The sequence below is a fragment of the Papaver somniferum genome, chromosome 11 (genome assembly GCF_003573695.1).
Source record: "Papaver somniferum cultivar HN1 chromosome 11, ASM357369v1, whole genome shotgun sequence".
NCBI classification, from domain to species: Eukaryota; Viridiplantae; Streptophyta; class Magnoliopsida; order Ranunculales; family Papaveraceae; genus Papaver; species Papaver somniferum.
Genome location: NC_039368.1, coordinates 103584828 through 103600109, shown reverse-complemented (window position 1 = coordinate 103600109; position 15282 = coordinate 103584828). Strand labels below are relative to the sequence as shown.

The 15282-nt window shown below is 35.9% G+C and overlaps 1 protein-coding gene across 1 annotated transcript; it reads left to right on the top strand.

The window, feature by feature from the left end:
- The first annotated feature begins 5941 nt into the window (after nucleotides 1–5941).
- On the top strand, nucleotides 5942–7994 carry LOC113320882 (nudix hydrolase 26, chloroplastic-like). Its single transcript, XM_026568779.1, has 5 exons — nucleotides 5942–6247; nucleotides 6336–6479; nucleotides 7107–7201; nucleotides 7449–7563; nucleotides 7648–7994. Exons 1-5 carry the CDS (start codon nucleotides 5975–5977, stop codon nucleotides 7735–7737), a joined length of 717 nt encoding a protein of 238 aa, XP_026424564.1. The 5' UTR covers nucleotides 5942–5974; the 3' UTR covers nucleotides 7738–7994.
- The last annotated feature ends 7288 nt before the right edge of the window (nucleotides 7995–15282 follow it).

Genomic DNA, 15282 nt, shown 5'->3' with positions numbered 1-15282 from the left:
ATATCTTAATACATTTGTCATCATGGATAATATCTTAACTTACTTTTTGTTTATCTATTCTCATAAAACCATCATTCAAACCAAGTTTACTGAAAAAACGGAAAAGAGTTTAAGCATTTTGAATGCTAAGAACTCTATAGAGATAATATCGCTGGATTTGATGTAGTTTGATGATATTGTTGTCGTTATTATATATGCAAGTTTAAATGTAATAAGTATCGCTTAATATGAAATCTATTTTAATCTAAATATTTTCATTGATTAATGTTATTGCCACTTATTTACAAGACATAAACTTAGACAATAATAAGAAGTGAACTAATAACTTCAATAAAAATCAAGTACAAGCTTTTTATCTTCATTTGACATATCTTACATTCAACGCGCTCATGAAATGTTACCCCTTTGTTTTGGAATTTTTTGTTGTTAACTTTCAAAAACGGAGCTTTTCTTTGTATTTTAGCGGAATATTTTCTTAGATTAACTTCTAAAACTTGCATTTCCCTTTTACAATTTTCAATCTTTTTAAAACTTCCACGTATCTTAGAAACATCAGCTTCAAGTTTTCTCTCGCATAAAAGTGTTATCACCTTTTCAGACATTTCAAGAAAAAGTTTGAAATAGATTAGAAGAGAAAATTCAAGAGAAACTAATTTTGGTGTGAGTGTGTTGTTTGAAGATGATGGTAATTTGTAGTGATAAAAATATACCGTTTTTTACTTTTGAAAAAATAGTCGTTGGCGAATAATCATACCCCGCCAATGAATTATCAGGAGTCGCCAAGTTTCTGTAAAACCGCTTGTTTTAGAACACCAGCGCGGTTGATTGTCAGCCGCCCATTATTTCTACCACAAAACGTCATTTGACCATCCCCTTGCTGAACATATGTTTAGGTTTGGTCATTCCCATAGGAAATGCCCTTAAAAATCAATCATGTTATAGGGGCGGATTTTATTAGAGGGGCGGCAGTGTGATAATAATGTCCCTCTAGTTGGTTAGGGGATGTCCTATAGGGGCCGTAAATTGTCTAGATTACCCTCCCCATTTTTTAACCTAAATCAAAGCTAAATTGAAAATTTGTTTTCTTTCTTCTTCTCTTCTCCTCCTCCCATCAACCGTAACCTCCATTAAAACTCAAAATTTCATCGTCTTCGATTAATCGACGATTCGAAAATTAATCAAGTATGGTGTAATGACTTATATGAGGTATGTTTTGAAAAACCCAGTTACGATTTGGTTCATTTTGTTCGATTTAAGTTTAGTTTCTATAAAAAATTAGGGTTTTAGATGAAAATTGAAATTGAAATTTCTGGGTTTATGTGAGTTACGGTTGATTTTAACTCAATTACGAACCGTAACTGGAGATTTTGATGTTGTTACGGTTGGTAATTGAACTATTACCAACCTTATGTTCTTATATCTGAGAATTTTCTTCAGTTACGTTTTTTTTTCAACCGTAAAGGAACTTAAGGTTGATGTCGATAACAGAATTACGAACCATAAATAACCCTGGAACCCAGAGTTCAGAAAGGTCACCAATTACGGTTCATAAATAAAATTCGAGATGAACCGTAAATACTGTTACGGTTGGTAACCATTTTAGTTTACAAACCGTAACTAAGTTACAGTTCGTCTCGAACATTTGGTTACCAACCGTAACTGGTTTTACGATTGGGTTTTTCCCAAATTTAACCAGTTACGGTTGGTAGTTCATCTTATATGAACCATAACTAAGATTTACAGTTGGTTATGAGCAAAATTCCAACCGTAATTAGCCCTGAAAATGTAAAAAAATGGATTTTTTTTAAACTCTAAAGTCTGATTTAGTTTTGATTATCAACACTAAACTATGGTTATTCAATTTTAGAAGGTAATAAGGGTTAATTATCAAACACTAAACTATGTAAGGGTTAATCGGTCATTTTTCAGTTTTTGGATAAGGGACACTTCAAATTACCACGTAATGACCCCTTTTGTCCTATTACCCGCCGCCCCTCTAATAAAATCTGCTGCACCTTGTAGTGAACTCACTACAAATTGGATTATCAGGAACAGTTTGAGTCTCTAAGGATAAAGATGATTTGGGATAGATAGAAGGAATTAGGAGTTTAGAGTAAGAAATAGACAAATTAGGGGATAATAGGAAGACATTTTTATAGAAAGAAGTTGCATAAGGATTTAGTGAAGAAGATGAAGTTTTACATGTTCATTAGCACCTTACAAAATACAACTCGTCTGGTTAATATAGCCTGAATACTACTCTCAACAAATGAGTCCCTAAACTACCCTCCAGATAACAATAAACTACCCATATACCCTAGCCCAAGTACATGAAAAATACCCACTCCTCCAAATCATCCTTGCCCTCAAGGATGAAGAAGGAAAATAAGCTCTCCCAAAGAAGACAATGTGGCAACAGCTTCTTCGCGAATCGTTATAAAGATCATGAGCGCTCTCATCTTCAAAAGTAGCACCGCAAAGTCTGTGAAAGTTTGCATAACATCTTGAAGAATAATGTAGTAAGCAAGTACCCGAATCTAAGTATATCCCTTCGCCGTACAGTAAGTATATAAGAAGGTACTGTACTCGCAGAACCCATCTTGTAAAGCTTGTGCCACTAGTACTTGTGGAAGTACAATCGAGTCCTCGAAAACTCCACGGGACAATAACTCAACCAATATTAGGCTGGCTTGAGATGCACAATACTCATTACTCTCCCCAGTGACAACCTCGATTTCAGAAATGGTGTAGTCAGCCAGTCCTATGTTGATGCCGATAAATTGAATTGATGAGGACTTTGGCCTCAAAATCAACTCCCCATTTTCACTCTTGCATGCGGCTGACAAAACCTTGACTAAGAAGCACCCACCTGATCATTGTGTGAGATGAATAAATTCATTTCTTCTCTTGAACCAGCTGTACAGTTGTGGTGACTTGTACTAACTCGTAGAGAAGTAGCTGTTATGGTGAATATCTCATGCCAAAGTCTTCTAAGAATTGTATATTCATGGATGTAGAGACTGTATAACAGCAAGTTATGTAATGACATCAAAAGAAACGGACTTACCCATTCAAATATGTGTATAATAATCCTGGTGATGCGAGGCTTAGCCGAATCAGGAGTTGAAAATGCAATATGCAGTGATAGATCCCAGGAAGCAATTTCAATTTCCCATCTGGATTTGAGTATATAGGAGAAAAAGACTGGTCCTATCAGTACCACAGTAGATATAGCCTTCACAATATCATGCACAATCTCATTTAGGTAGTTGGTTGTGCTCAAAACAGTCTAGCTAGATACGTTAATTAGGCATGCGGAGGTGTTTGAAGCTAAGAACAGCAATTCCATCCCAGCAACCCCCACCACAGTGCTCGAGTTCCAACTCAGATGACACCTGAGAATGATTTTCTTGTAAACTTCAACTTTACAGGGCGCTTTGCCATAATACCAGGATGTTTTCATGAGACACACAACTGATGTAAAATTCATAATAACCCACCATCCGACTGCACTCCACTGACCTGTCGAGAACAATTTCCATTTCAAGAAGTGAACCATTTCCAACACATTTCGAGTGTATAGCATGGTGAGTAAGGCCTGAGTGTCCACCATTCTTCCGTAGAACACTAGTTTGAATAACCATCTCATTGGTTGATAAGATCGACTCAAGAATCGATAACAACTATATAAATCATGTAGGGCATAGTGCAGGTATTAGAGAACAACACCTATGACAGGGTTCAGAAATACCTTAGTCATTGTGAAAGCATAACTCAGTGTAATAACCACTAAATGAGTTTTTAATATACTGCCATGTTCATTTCATTCACCACCATCATCCTGCATAAGAGACTTCATGATTCCCACTACTAATTTACAGAACACCTTCTCTTGTAACAGACATGCTAACACTTGACTGCCATCGTGAAGGAGCTGTTGAATAATAACCAAAATGAGAGTAACCCAAACAGCCCATATATTTCCACTCTCCTTGATTTCCACCACCCATAAAAGAATTCCCCTCCAGTAAATAGCTCCCTGTGGTTGGTGCTTCAGACACCCCGCTGACGACTACTCAAACGAGTGTTGCCAACATACTCTAGAATATGGACTCTTAACAGGAAGAGGTCCAAAACTAGTTTGCTTGTAACACCAAGGAGTGAAGGAAGACTAAGTATACAATTGAATTCCATCCCAGAAGTCTGTGAAACATCCTTTGGTTTCTCCCAATTGGTTGTGAATATCTTTATCTCCACTAATACCTTCCAGGCCATTAGCATTTGTAAAGAAGATCTGTAATCTTTCACCAGCAGTTTCTCAATCAGTCCATGTGAAATACCATAATCAGTTTTCTTAGTTATTAGAAGAAGCAAGACTGCCAAAAGAACATCACATTGTAGCAACATTTCGTCAGGTATATTTCTAGCATCACCACTGCCACTATTTTGTAAAAACATAGACACATTTCCATTGTGTTCAGTTGTCATTTTTGACCCCTTAAGAACAATCATACAAGGATCAAGAGTATCTAGGCAGAATTTAGTACTCCTCATAATCAACTCCAGCAACTTGCCTCTATCAAAAACTCTTCTAGCAAAATCCTGTTTACAACAGAGGCACCTACCACCACTCAAATAGCGCCTTATGCCAGTAGACATTTCAAGTAAACCATATCTCAATTGCAAGTTACGATACTCTTTGCTACAGCTGAAACTCTTTATACGCTTACCAAAAATTTGATCAATAAGCTCCCGAGTGTTCTCAAACATGTTAGTTGTGGTCACTGTGTCACTACCTTGCCGCAACATCTCTTCAGAGAACATGCAAACACCCTGACTAGCACTAGTTTCCACAAACACACACACATTTGGATATACCCATAACAATTGTGAACAATTCCCATTCGAAACAAGCAAACCCAATTTAAGTACACCAAAACTGAAATGAAAACTACCGGTACCATAATGAGAATACATCTTGATCAATTCCAACCGCTTTCTTCTATCAAATAAGGTTCGAGCCAATTCGAACCTACAACAAAATATGGGTATAGATTGAAAATTACCTTCATCTGTAGCACTAGGAGTTGAAGGATTTTTTGAGAAATCTGTTCCTGAACTTGAATCTTCTCCTGAATCAAATGGAATTGACTTCAAATTGACATCAATTTTGTTCTCGGGCATCTTCGATTCACCAGATCTGCGCGAGAAATTGGTTGTTGTAGTAGAATATAAAACTCCACCTGACGCATCTGGAACTAGTGGATTTGAAGAATTTTGAGTGAAATTATTAGTTGGACTTAAATCAACAGAAGCTCCTTCAATTTTCTCACCGATTACCTTATCAATCAGCGTCAATTTATTCAACACCGACCCAACTAATACAAAGTTTTTTGCCGAATTAGAGTTCTCGTTCTGATCCACGGATTCACTCATCCAACGCTCCAATAACAGAAGGTTCATTACTTCTGTAGCTAAATAATCCTTCCATCTTGCTAAAAACTCAGGAGATGGTTTAGTTTTGTAATCACCCAACACTCTTGATATCTCAGCTAGAGCTAGTTCTAATAATTCAACTCTCATAGATAGCTCTTCACTTTCTGTTAGGGTTTTCATGTTTGCACCGCGGAATCGGCTGCTCTGATACCACTTGTAGTGAACTCGCTATAAATTGGATTATCATGAACAGTTTGAGTCTCTAAGGATAAAGATGATTTGGGATAGATAGAGGGAATTAGAGGTTTAGAGTAAGAAATAGACGAATTAGGGGATAATAGGAAGACATTGTTACAGAAAGAAGTTGCAGAAGGATTTAGTGAAGAAGATGAAGTTTTACAATTTCATTAGCTACCTTACAAAATACTAATATAGCTGGGAAAAACAAAATCGAGTAAGGCTCGTTTAGTCATTTCAGTAACGAGAGCTCGTTTTCGCATATCTTGAACTCTCGAAAGAAGATACTATATATCTCGCTATGGTTGTTGCTTCGAATTTCTGCCGAGTTCCATCCATAAATTCCCAGTTTTTGCGTCTCCACGCCATCTTGCCGGCTGTAAAACTTCCTTGTTCATCTTCCCCGATTAGCCCCTTAAATCCTAAGAAACTTCCAAACTCCTCCCTCCTGCACAATAAACCATCGAATACAATCATCTCTCGCAAATACTCTTCTTCATCATCGGCAATGGAATCTCCACCAGAAGGATACAGAAGAAACGTTGGAATTTGTCTTGTCAACTCATCAAACGAAGTGGGTTTTGTTTTCTTCTTTCTTTTTAGGGTTTTCAGTTTCATTTTTAATGTTAAATTGAATTTCTCTATTTTGTTGATTATTTCAGGTCTTCTCTGCATCTAGACTCGATATCCCTAGCGCCTGGCAGATGCCACAGGGTGGTATTGATGAAGGTGAAGATCCGAGAGCTGCAGCAGCAAGAGAATTAAGTGAAGAAACTGGAGTTAAATCTGTTGAAGTTATTGCAGAGGTTTGAATTTCCAGATTTAACTATCTTTCCCCAATTGCGTTTTTAAAATTGTGATTTTGGATACATACAACAATTCAGATTTTAGGCTTATGTGATTTTGAGATTTTGGTGTAGTCGATAAAATGTGATGTGATCTTATCCTGCTTAGTAAAAAATGAATTGGGAAGGGAATTTTAATAAAAGATGTGCGACAGAAATAGCTTAAATAGATTGGTTTAGTGGTCCGCTTGTGGTTTTTGTCCTGAACAAACTAGAACATTTCCTTAACCCTTACCAACACCATCTGCCGTCCATACAGTTTACCATTAGCTAAGTTTATGAACTAATACATTGCGAATTATAATAAAAATAAAGTTAGGTTAGTTTAGTTTAGAGATACAAGACTGAGTATCTCTGAACTATAGTTTAATGCCAACGTGAAACATAATCTCAGGAGTCAAGATGTTGATAGTAGATAATGAAATCATAACGCAGTCTCAATGCCACGAGTATCTGTTGGGATTATGTTAGTCATATATCGACAATGTTGCCAAGGATTTGAGTTTGTGTCTGTCGGCAACTGAGTCAATGTTGTCTTTATATGTGTAATCTTTGGATTGGATTTTGACATTTTGATTTATCATACAGGTTCCATATTGGTTAACTTATGATTTTCCACCACCAGTTAGAGAAAAGCTAAACAAGCGGTGGGGTACAGACTATAAAGGCCAAGCTCAGAAATGGTAAGGGCAAGAGATGCACCATTGCTCTCTAGGAATTTACTTTCCTTGGATGGCAACAAAATTTTCTTTTCAGTTTTTGTTGGTAAAAATAAAATGAAATCAATATCTCACTCAGCTAGATTGATTATTGCTTTCCTCGTTGGCTTTGTTAATTGTGCCAACCACTTGTAGCTCAAACAACAATAAGCTAATGAGCACTTATACTTAATTGTCTTGCTAAAAATATTTGCACTTACAAAATCAACAGGTTTCTTCTTAAACTCGTCGGCAAGGATGAAGAAATCAATCTTTTAGGCGATGGAACCGAAAAACCGGAGTTCGGAGAATGGCTGTGGATGACACCCCAACAAGTAGTTGAGCGTGTGAGTAAATCCAACTTCCATATACTCGCGTTTGCTATGTTTTTGAATTGTTCGGTAATTGACTCTTGATTTGGTTGCAAACAGGCAGTGGAGTTCAAGAAACCTGTGTATGAAGAGGTTTTGAAAGCTTTTGCCCCCCACCTTCAATCAGATTCTGCAGAACCTAAATTATAGCTTCCTATCTGCTCAAGTTGAAGGATTTGCTGTTTGAATTTGTTTTTCTCTTTTACTGTGGGTCGGTTCCAGTTTTGGGGGTTAATGTAATACCTAGGTACTTTTTGGTTGGTTTTGTTTTAGTACATTTTCACAAATTGAACTCCCTATCAAAGGGAACTCAAATATAAGAACATGAGATTGTAACGATGGATACCTGAATTTTGCTAAGTATATATATAGTGAGACCAAATGGCAACACATGCATTAAAACCACACATCACACACTTGAGCAACAGACACAGAAATGGAACACACCTCAAGACTTCTTAGTACACACACACAGTACCATATAACAACATATTTCTAAATAGATGGAATAAAAAAGTAACACGAAAACTAAACATAATTGATTAAATGCTTGATGATGACTGTTGAGATATCTATGTCTTAGAGTGCTGCTAAGCATCATCTCAGTCGGAATTTTGCCCCTCTGGTAGTGGAGTTACCTTATCTCTTCCCCTACAGAGTGCAGCTTCTGTAACTAGAGATTTCACTGATTTTGCAACCACCTTAGCAATCTGAACTTTAACATTTCCTCTTTTGGGTGGACTTCCTCCTCTCCTGTTCTCAGCTTGCTGGTTTCCTCCATTTTCCATTTTCCTAAAACTTGATCAAATGTAATTTTTATATTTGGAGAAATCTGAGTGAGCGCTTATTCTAATATCTGTTTTACAGGGAGGGAGGAAAACAATGAGAAGAAGAATAAAAGAGTGGAAGTTTGAATAAGTGAAGTGAAGGCGGGGTGGTCTAAATTTATAAGCTTCAAAAGGCATAGCTACAGCTTGGACCCATTGATGTGTACACGACACTAGATTATCTACAATTAGTCACAGTTCACACTGCTGAGTAGTTAAGTTTTTTTTTCTTTTTAGTGAGTGAGATCTATTGTCTTACTAAAAAAAATATCGGTCAATATGAAGAGATACATCGAAAAAGAAATATTTAAAGAGATACTTCAACCCAATAAAAACAACTGACACAAAAACAGTATACCGAGTTTGGAATCGATCGTCCAAAGAATTAAACAAAGAAAAAACGCTAAAAAGGCTTAGTAAAACAACGCACACTAAACGTCTCAAAACCCAACCTTAAAGTGGTCGTTAGAAGTATGAACCCCAAAAAGCTATCAGCATGTCAGCCGTTAAACCCAACGGTTTCTATTATCTCACATTTTCACAGACTAAACCGGATGTTGTGGTCGGTATCACGGTACTACAATGTCCGAGTGATGATACCAGCGATCCGAATTCGAAACTCGCCAGCACCAAATCCTTTACTGATCAAAATAAAAAATAAATGGACATTGTGGGTATGGGTGTTAATTTTCTTATTTACACACCACTCAAATTTTCAAACCCGAAAAAAATTTGAAGTCCTATCTCCCCCTTTTTAAGGCAAGCAATCTTAATTGAAATCCTTACTCTTTTTTTTGGTTCACCGAACGGAAAACGGTTAACCAAAAGGATTAGGACTAAAATGTTAAATAAAATAGGGACTGTTTAGTTAAGAAATACAAATAAGGACTGAAATGTTTAACTGAATCGAAAATGTTTGGTGTACCGCAGCTCATCACCGTGATGTGCACCGAAGTTTTGGTGTGAGAGATAAAAAAGGTGGTGGGCCCCACCATTAACCCCACCCCCTGCAAATCTCCCCACGGATTCCCTAAGAGCAGTTGGATCATTTTGCTGTGTAGATCACGGTACATAGCTGTTGTACGCGTATCATTGCTGTAACGGAATAGGGACTTAAAAATAATAATATATGAAATCGTTTATTTACAATAATACCATTTTTGTATAAATAAAGATAAATATTTTAAAACTTCGTATATTCTAAATGGTACGTCGGATTTTTGTGAATTTTATATATTTAGAAATCTCTTTCAATCACCTACGCAACGAGTATAAACAACCATATCAGATTTTGACTTTTTTATATATCATAATTCTCCGAAAAAATAGCCATAATTTAAAGGTAAATTGAAAGAGCTTAAGTATTTTTTATATATTGCCTATATGATGCTCAAATACTTCATTTGAGATATTATAAAATTACTTAGAAGAATCTATAGGTTTTAGTTTCGATACGAAAGATTACCCCAATTTCATTAAAAGTGATATTTTAGTTTTTTTCTTTCCATTTTTATCTAATATTAGGCTAAATTGAAAAATAAAATGAAGGTATCCCATTTCAGAAATGGAATGAAAAATTAATGTTGCCGACGTGCATCGCACGTGCTCACTACTCGTATTTTTAGTGAGTGAGAATCGATTGAGAAAACAAGAATGCTCGCTCATCCTCATGTTTATCCGCGTGAGTTAGGTTTGGAGATGGTCTTGGAATCAACTCTCGTTGGTGCAATATTCTTTCGAAAAAGTTATTCTTTTTTTCTCTTCTTACCTTTAGGAAAAGTGTTTCTGCTGAAAAAAATGTATGCAATTTTTCAGCTTGTGCCCATAGAACTTGGATGGACGGGAGGCTGACAAGAAATACCGATCAGAGAACAAAACGAATCTGTCACTTACATTACATGTCCAAGAAAATGAAACAAAATGCGAAAAATGTTGGACACATTAAAAGCTGGACAATTACACATTAAAATCTGGTCTACTCAAGAAGCCCTCTCTTAATAGTCAGCGCTTTAAAATAAGATCCTTTTTGTCGCATGATAATAATCTGCAGCGGAAATTATCGCCCTTTAGTCAAAATGTTGATTTCCTAGTGCCATTTTAAGTTGAAAGACTGACAAGTCCAGTCCTCTGACGCTTGACATCACACAGAATCGTCCGCTCATGTTGGCCCAATTTCTTTTTAAAAATTGTACCGTAGAGAGAAAAATCTTCCAGCCGTCAAGACACGTGAATAAGAAGAGACAACTTTATATGAGATAGAGTCACCTTTGAATCGTCAAAGATTTTTCTAATCTCTTCTTCGCTCACTCTCAGTCTCACCTCTTCACTCTAGTCAACGAAACATTCTTCTCTTAGAAATTGTTTTTCTTTTTCTTCTTTTCGTTTCTCATCTTCATAGAAATCTATAGACCATAGGTGTCAGTGTGAATACGGTTAAGTTTTTCTATGTTCTTGAATAGATCTATAGGGGTCAATGATATTTTCTTGTTTCAAGAAAATATTAGCAAAACCAACCGAATTGTGTTTAACAAAACAGGAAGGGTTCGTTTGGCCCGCTTAAATCAAAGGTAGTTGGAGGATGTAGTGCAGTCAAAGGGAGTAGTTAAGGGCTGCATTCAAATATTGGGTGTTTGACATGGATCCAACTACACGACATAGCAATTACATGTAGTTCCTACTACCTCCAAATGACTACTTTGAATAACCTCCTCTTGAGGTGTGTGCATTGAAAGCGGCCTTGTATTACCCCCTCCAACTACACCGTTGACAAATGTTGACCGCTTATTTTATTTGCAAAGTTAGATATATTTTCATTATATTCTTTCTAAACTTTATTTGTTGACTATTAAAAATTCAGGTTTAATTTTTTCTGTTAATTTATCTTTTATTATTATTTTATTTACTAATTTATTATAATAATTATTTATTTTTTTATTATAATTTTTCTTTTTTATATTATGTTCAGTTTTAATTATCTATCTTTTTGGTTTCCTTTTTTTAAGTATTATAATTATTTTGGTTTCTTTTTAAATGTACAGTTTTAATTAATTAAATGATTTAATTCTTTTTTATTTTTAAATATTTTCCTTTAATATTATTTTATTTTTTAATTTTCATTATTTTTATTTAAATTTTAGCAAATTTTTTATTTAATTTTAATTTTAATTTCATTTAGTTTTAATTTTATTATTTAGTTTTATTTATTTATTTATTTAGTTTGTATTATTATTTTTTTATTTAAAAATTATTTTTATAATTTTAGTTGTTATTAAAAATATTATTTTTTAATGTTTTTTTATTACTGTTTATTTGTTTATAATTTTTATTTCTATTATAATTAGATTTTAAAGTTAAAAATGCATCGTTGTATCACATTCATCTTATTTTCATGCCAAATACTAAACATTGAACTACGTGTAGTTTTAATGCATGACATTGCAACTACATGTAATTGGCAACTACATGCATTGCTAATACTGACGTGCCAAACAGACCCTAAGGGTACCTAAATCGTGTAAAGATATATCTTTTTGATAAGATAATCAGTTTCAAATGAATATATGCCTTATGAAATTTGGGGTAACAAAAACAAAACAGAAGAACCAAGTCAAGCACCCCTTTCATATTTAGTGGAACGTTTGGCGGGAAAAGAATAACGGAAGCTATAAAAAGTGGAAGTAGTGGGCAAGTTATTATAACCCGATGGATTGAGATATACGCAATCTTCACTGGGATTATAACCCAAGGGAACAAAGGATAATCTTCACTGGGATTGAAATATACACAAATTAATCGGGGCATACTCAAGGCTGTCTTATACGTTTAGGATGCTCTAGGCGAATAATTTCTTTTGAGATAAAACAACTATTTTTCTTTTTAATCTCAAAGCTGGAATTATGGCACCTGATCATCAGGCACACTATTTTTGTAGAGGGCGGATCCCTTGACAACCCCTTTATTTGACAAAGTTTAACAAAGTATGGTGCGCGTCGGATAATGAAATATGAAAGGTTAAGATTATGAAGTTTTGATTAATTATTTGATGGATATTTCTGGATCCCGCGACCTGCATCTCAATTTTTTCTTCTCTTTTCGCTGATTTTTTTTCTCTCACGTCTCTCGGCCTTTCCTCTCTCCAAAAACTAACACCATTCAACTGTCCCTGAACGATTATGCACGAAACTGATTTAAATCGAAATACAACTCCATTTTTAGATCTTGATAACGAAAGGTAAATATAGTATATAATGATCTTTTCACATTTGGTTTTTATTCGGTAATCAAATATTAGTTTTAAGAAAAATGAGTCTTACCTAGGGTTTAAGAAAAGTAAGTTTTAGCTAGAGATTTCGTTTTTATACATCGATTGTGTTCGTCTATGTTTATTTAGTTCACTTTTCAATCACCTAAAATCTACGATTATCTTACGATATTGATTGCTTTTTTAAGTACATTGAACATTTTGAACTTAACTTTGATATTTGTATAAAACAGAGACATACCTTTCTCTATTGACTAACACTATCATTTGACAAAAGAAAATAAAAAAGACAACACTACCACTACAAAACGAGAAAACATGCCAGTTTGAACTTAACTTGGAACGACTCGTAACTTTGATAATCTAATGTTACAGAAATCCATAGCCAATGAACCAACCATTTTAGGGAATTTGAATCTCAATTTTTTTATTTCGAAGAACAAGGGGTTCTAAAATTTCGTTCAAGAAAATCTCAACTAAGTTCAAAGCAACAGATGTTCACTCATACCATAATATAAAAGTAAGAATGTAAATATAATTTCATCTCCAAAACCCGTGGAAGCAGTTCATTAGCTTGATTAACTAAGTAAATGTGAAAAAGGAGTATTATCGAATCCCGTATTTAACCTTTGTTAATCATCATCTAAGAATTCTCGATTATCAGAGAAGGAAGATGATTGATTGATCGTTTCTGAAGAGAGGGAATAACATGAGATAGAGAGAAAAAAATCAACGAACAGTGAAGAATAAAATGAGATGCGGGGCGCGGGTTCCAGAAATATCCATCAAATAATTAATCAAAACGTCATTATCTTAACCGTTCATATTTTTTTATCCGACGCGCACCATATTTTGTTAAACTTTTTCAAATAAAGGAATTGTCAAGGGATCCGCCCTCATTTTTGTATTAACTAAAAATTATGAACCCCACTAGTTGTAATAATACATACCGTATAATATTTCGTCACCAGAGTGTAGTAGGGTAAAAACTGATTCTGCTGGAAATGATAAATTGGGTGATGTACTGCATATAAGTACTTTAGATTCGAGAGATCAATCTGTACAATTCTGGCCTAAACCAAGAAATGGTCGTTCTAGTCTTGCTTCGGTCACAAAATGAAGGAGAAGGTTTGATCTTAGGGAGGGAAGCGAAGAAGGTGTTGAGATCAGAATGATGAACTATGAAGGTATGGATGTTTTATGACTTGTATCAGAATGTGGAACTTGCTTGCGGAATGTAAGCTATAAGTTCTTGGTGTTTTCTGGATACTTGTGTTAATAACACTGTTGTTTGTTTGAAATAGGTTGAAAACCTATTTATACAAGTCATAGTTGAACGCACCCTGATCTCATAGAAAGTGGAAGTAGTTGAGTGATGGAGAAGTGGAGATCGTGTAGAATGGTGAAAACCACGTCCCTATTATGAGGGGAAGACTGGTTGGTTTCATTCCTACGACTTCTCTACTATCACTAAATGTCCGCCTTTCCTGACACTTTCTCGTAGTGGGCGTGTTGCACGCCGCACGCTGTAAACCGCCAGACCAATACCCTGATGAACATCCCCCAGTTTGTGACATGTTTGATGTCTCGAGTATTTTGTAAGAAAATATGTAGCAAGTTGCTGAGCAGGTCTTGTTTGAAAGACTTAATTATTTCGACCAATTACGCGCAAGCTAGGCGGCGGGCAGTCATTCGTGACAAGTCAAGTTGTGAGACTTACCGCGGAAAATAGCATGTGATGCTCTTAAGTTAGACAATTAAGTTATTTGTTAAATCTATATTATAAAATATCGCATGTATTCGATGCATGTAAAGCATCGCTTTTAAGCAAGCATCTCAAAATAATCGACGTATATGAAACATCGTTGTATAGAGCCTGTCTTTGTTGGTCGCGGAACTTAATGTCTAAAAAGGAGCGCGGCCGACTATCTTTGGGCAGTTGCCAGGAGCCGCTCGAGCAGGCCAAGGGAAAGTCGATTAGCCCTTATGGAAGAGGGGCGGCCGATGATCACTATGGCAAGGAATTATATGTGCGGGTTCACGATGGGTCGATTGGTTCATATAGAAGATGGGCGGCCGGTAATCATGATGGCATCATATTGATTCCCCGAAATCATATCTAGGACAGTCGATTTGACTGGCGAAGTTGGATGGCCGAGATTACTTTGCGGCAGTTATGTGCTTCCGTTGGTCGACCTTGAAGCTTTTAAAGCCCTGTGGCCAACCTACTTTGATCTAACAGTTTTAGGTGTTAGCTGCAAGCTGGGAGCAATTTGATTGTCCAGGGATAAAGGCGAGTCGCTGTGAGCATACCGGCACTTCATCGGCCGACCAAAACAAAATCTAAGTCATCCAACTAGGCTGGCTAAGTTGGACGGCCACGATGAATTTGAGACTGACATGGCCAGTCTTAACTCGTTAAACCTCTTTTTTCAACAACGTGACTAGCCTACTTTTGGCTAGCGATTATGGTTGTTGCTGGCGGGCTAGGAGAATTCTGATTGGTTGGAATAGTAGTGTGCCCGACGTGAACACCATGGAGATTGTTTGGTCACACTGGAAGAAAGCCAAGCTCGTTAAATCGGTCGGCCAAATCGTGCGGCCGTG